Source organism: Crocodylus porosus, unplaced genomic scaffold, assembly GCF_001723895.1.
Source record: "Crocodylus porosus isolate Cpor-Errol unplaced genomic scaffold, CroPor_comp1, whole genome shotgun sequence".
In the NCBI taxonomy this organism is placed as follows: domain Eukaryota; kingdom Metazoa; phylum Chordata; order Crocodylia; family Crocodylidae; genus Crocodylus; species Crocodylus porosus.
The window spans coordinates 59,447,162-59,451,845 of NW_017728949.1; the positions used below are offsets into that span (position 1 = coordinate 59,447,162).

The following is a 4,684-nucleotide window of genomic DNA, read 5'->3' on the forward strand; positions in this document are numbered from 1 at the left end:
ATTTCTCCACAGCGAACTTCATCCTGCTCACTCTAGCCCAACTTTCCAGCCCGTCAAGGTCCTTCTCAACATGCTGATATCCTCCAATGTGTTTGCAATACTTCCCAGTTTCGTGTCGTCTGCGAACTTGCTCAAGACGCTTTCTTTGCTAGCATCCAAATTGTTAATGAACGTGTTGAACAGTGCCAGGCCCCGGACAGATGCCTGTGGACTCCACTCAAAACCTCCTGCCGTTCTGATGTGGATCCGTTCATAATTACCATTTGCTTGCACCTATTGAGCCAGTTATCTATGCACTTCGGAGAAATGTGGGCTGGACGAAACAACTACAATTTGTTTCTGAGAAGATCGTGCAGGCCCGTGTCAAAAGCCTTGCTGAAGTCCAGATACGCCATATCCACAGCGTTCCCATCATCCACTCCAGTCAAAAAAGGAGATCCGGTTTGTTCGACACCATTCGTTTTTCATATATCCAGGCTGGCTGCTTGTGATCAGCCTTTGCTGGGAGACAGGACAGAACTGCTAGAGACACAACAGTTGCATTTCGCCAGTCTTCACAGCCGTCAGCAAAACGTTTCTTAGCCAACGCCGAGCAGGAAAAGCCATAAAGGCCCTAATATTCAAGAGACCTCTAATTCCTTCATCTCTCAAGCCTCCATAGTGTTAATGGAGCAAAGCCTCTTGTTCCTCACTTGCAATTCACTCTTCATGGCAAATGAACCCATACGGCATGGCAAAAGTGAAAAAATCCTCTTCCTAAACTAAAGGAAACCTGAGTCCACCCCTTCCTCCTGCCCACAGGCAGTCTCCAACCTCAATCCCACAATTCACTGTGCTACAGAGCAGTGGTCCGCAACCTTTTTTGTACCAGGACCCAGTTGTAAACACTGATGGCCAGTCCCGACCCAGTGCCCCTCTCTCCCGACCCGCTGCCCGAGGCCCCAGCCCCAGCCCCAGCCCCGCAGTGAATCTCCGCCAGCCTGCAAGAGAAAAGGCACGGCTTCCCACATTTTTCTCCTTTAAAGGAGAATCCAATTTTCAAGTTTGTTTGTGACCCTTTCTAATTTTCTTGGGACCAATTTGTGGGTGGTGACTCATGGGTTGAGCAACGCTGCTATGGAGGATCCAAGCTTTGCAAAAACCACGAGGGTCTTTTAACCGAGTCCAATCAACCTACGTTATGCAGACAGACAGGTAGGTACCGGAGGTAATTTATATCGTTTCATAAGGATCGGGAACAGAGAAGCATGCAGGTGTCCTGAGGCAGCTCACACGAGACGGGTGTAACTACACCCTGATGCTGGACAACGAACCGAATATTAGCAAATGGCTTTCCCAGGATGGCTGTGGACAGAGGAAGCCTAAGCTGGTGTAACAGACCCCAACAGCATTTACCCCTGATTAGTTCAGGCACTACATTTTCTACCGGCTTGGGTGATGCTGTTACTTGTGCCCAGCTGAGTATTTGTTACTTTTTATTTTTACTTTCTTTGTTTTAACACTGATGTATATAGCCAGCTGCACAAAGTCTTCTTGGTCCATGCCTTCGGTCTCATTTCTCAGCCAGGGGCCAAAGACCAACATTTCAAATCAGGAGAATTTTTCTGCGACAAGGCATACTTCTTCTTGTCTGCAACGGGACTGGTTTCCCCCTGTCATCTACCCTCTCCCTTCTTTACCAGCCCTCCCCCTTGCAAGGAAAAGGCAATGACAGACCTGTCTACTGGAACACAACGGTGAGAAAGCGTTGGTACCACAGGTGAAAACCTTCTTGCCGTAGACGATCAGCACCCTCACGTAGTTCTGACACTCCTCCTGCAACGAAAAGTAGAAAAACGCCATGTGAGAGGGGGAGATGGCTGCATTAAAAGTACGGTCCGGCACAGAAGAGTCTCTTAACTTGTGTCAAGGCTCAAACACACCTCGGTTAGCCTGCAACAGCATCTGGGAGCCTTTATTGGGATTAGAGCCCCAGAGAGCTAAATCCCCTACATGGACAAGTTCACCAACAAATGACGAGCCTGCAAAGAAAAAGTGTCTGTGGTAGGGTGAGCAATACCACCTGTCGGTTATTCCTCTAACTCAGGGGTGGGCAAAACGTGGCCCGGGGGCCGGATGCAGCCCGCCAGGCCATTCTATCCGCCCCGCGAGGCCCCTAAAAAATTTAGAAAATTAACATTTATCTGCCCTGGGCTGGCTGTCACACAGCCCTCGATGGCTTACCGAAACTTAGTAAGCGGCCCTCTGCCCAAAATAATTGCCCACCCCTGCTCTACCTACAGTTCACATGAAAAACCCGCTCAACTTTTCACCAGGCCCAGAGAGGGCTCGTGCTTGGCTTGGACAATGCTGGAGCATGCTTACAATAGAAATTCATCTTACTCATTTTCTCAGTAATGGCACGGTGACGATACCACTGCAGGAAACCCCAGCTTTGCCGTAGCCCAGATGCCCCCTGCTAGCGTTCGTGCCATTGCTAGCAGCAGTATAGCTGTGCTGCTGCCAAAAGACAGCGACAAAATCCTCTATTGTGCACGACCCGAGTAATGAGAATCACTTTTGTGCCTGAAAGTTTCGCTGCCTGTTTTTTGCATAGTCCCATACGGGCGCGATTGGCAGAGCAGCGAGCGCACGGCCCCTACCAAAGAGCTCGCCCGACCCTCTCAGCGGAGCGGTGCTCTGAACCCAGCGTGGGAATCATGCCTTGGAGCCGTGCGGCCGTCCTCCACCTCGCAGAGGGGAGGCTGGGAGTAACTGCTCGTTTGTTGGGCACGCTGCGAAGAAATCAAACTAACTTCTCCTGCAGACAGACAGGGGAACCAGGTAAAAATAACCACCTCGTCTCGGCTGTGTGGGCTGCTTTGAGCGTTCCCTCCTGCAGATCAGAAGCCACTAAGCTGAGCCCACGGTTGCAGACGCAGCTCCTTTCTCTGCGAGCAGCAATTGTGCTGCTAGTTCCCCTATCTCCCAGCGCTGCACACTGCTGATCATCTCCCCAAAGACTTCCTTTCCAAGTTTCACAAGTGTAAAAAAGGCACTGTGTCATCTGGAAAGCAAGAGACTTGCTTGGTTGGATTAAATACTACCCTCCTTTCATTCCCTGCAGAAATCAGCTCCTCGAAGGATTTTACCTAAGGAAATAAACTACCAGCCACAGCTGCAGATTGAGGATGGGGTGGGCATGAGATCGGGGCGTTTGTTACGTTCGTTGCTGCCGCACCGAGCTGAGCAGACAGCAGGAGCTGAACTTTCAGAGCAAATTTGGGAGTATCCCAGGCAAAGGCTGCGCCGAACTGTGGAGTAGGGGCTGCCAATCTTAATTTTCGGGTCTGTTATGCCTCGATCAGATACAACAGGATCAGATATGAAAACACCTAGTGCCCTGGATAGAGCTTTGAATCCATTTCAGCACTTCCCATTGCAGAAGCAGATAAACTGGGTGCGTTGGCCTGTCAAACAGGATCTTAGAAAGCAAGGTCCTAGTTGCTCTGCACTGAAATTAAAGCTCTTATGCCTCCTTTAAAAAAACTAAGATCTTGCATCACTGTCTTTCCCTTCCCTTTAATATGGAGCTGTATGCTGTACTAACTGGTAGTATGCTGTTTGGGTACTAATTGGTCATCATCCTGCACCCCAGAAGTGGCTGCATTGCACTGGTGGGGGAAAGCCATTCTTCAATGTGGAGCACAGAGAAATCCAGCTCAGCCACAACCATAGAGGGAGGTTTCTGTCCGCTTGGACGTGAGATTTGTAACCTAGAGCTGCACATTTGATTGCAAAGGGCTGAGGCCTGGCCAAGTCCATGCTGTATAAATAAGAAGATATAAGGGCCCACCTCCCATCCCCCACAGAGCTGTCTCCTAAGGATGGGAGGAAGGAAGAATTGTCTCCGGATCCCATTCTCTGCTCTCAAACTCCATCAGCTTTGAGGGTCTGAACTCAGATGCCAGCATCTGATCCGAACAAGCTAACGTAGACTAATTTGATGGTGGAGGAAAAGGGGCATGGGGTTGTTGCCAGGGTTGACTGTAGTTTTACTAATAGGTTAGATGATGGACTTGTAGGGATGGTTTGGATAGGAATGATCCTACCACTGGTGGGGGCTGGACTAAGTGACCTCTGAAGATCCTTTCCATCCCTACATTTCTATGATTCTAGGTAGCTTACATTAGGGAAGCACAGAGCTCTGCACAACTTATTGTTATTACTGGAGGAATCCAAATATCCCTCTGCAAACTATATTCCTCAAAGGTGTAACTAAGAAGTTTTGTGCCTTAGGCAGCAGTGGCAGTGGCTTATGGCTGTGAAAACAGCACTGAAAATTAAATCAGCCTATAAATGGATGCAGCATGATCTTCCAGAGTCTGCAAGCAACGATGTGCAGCAAGGTGCATACTGTACCTTTTACTCCAGAGGAGGGACAAGCAATTATTTCAGCTGGAGGGCCACTTACTGAGTTTTGGCAAGCTGTCAAGAGCCTCATGGGTAGCCCCACCCCCTAACAAGTGCCCCGCCTCCTGGTTGCCATCTTGTGACTTGAAGTCCCACCCTCTTGTTAGAAATATTATTAAAAATGCATTATCAATAGCTGTTAGCTCCCATCAATAGTGTTGTCCTCTGAATAAGCACGGCTGCCAGCTCTTCTTGTCTCCCTGGTGTAAGAAGGAGGGGGTTGGAGGGAAGG

At 49.3% G+C, this 4,684-nt stretch overlaps 1 protein-coding gene across 2 annotated transcripts in view; it reads right to left on the bottom strand.

Moving 5' to 3' along the window:
- Nucleotides 1-4,684, bottom strand: part of SEMA5B (semaphorin 5B) — a 244,427-nt gene that overhangs the window by 87,106 nt on the left and 152,637 nt on the right. For both annotated transcript variants that reach the window (XM_019554058.1, XM_019554059.1), the window contains exon 6: nucleotides 1,717-1,815. In XM_019554058.1, coding sequence (XP_019409603.1) covers nucleotides 1,717-1,815 — 99 coding nt within the window. The remainder of the gene's footprint in view (nucleotides 1-1,716; nucleotides 1,816-4,684) is intronic.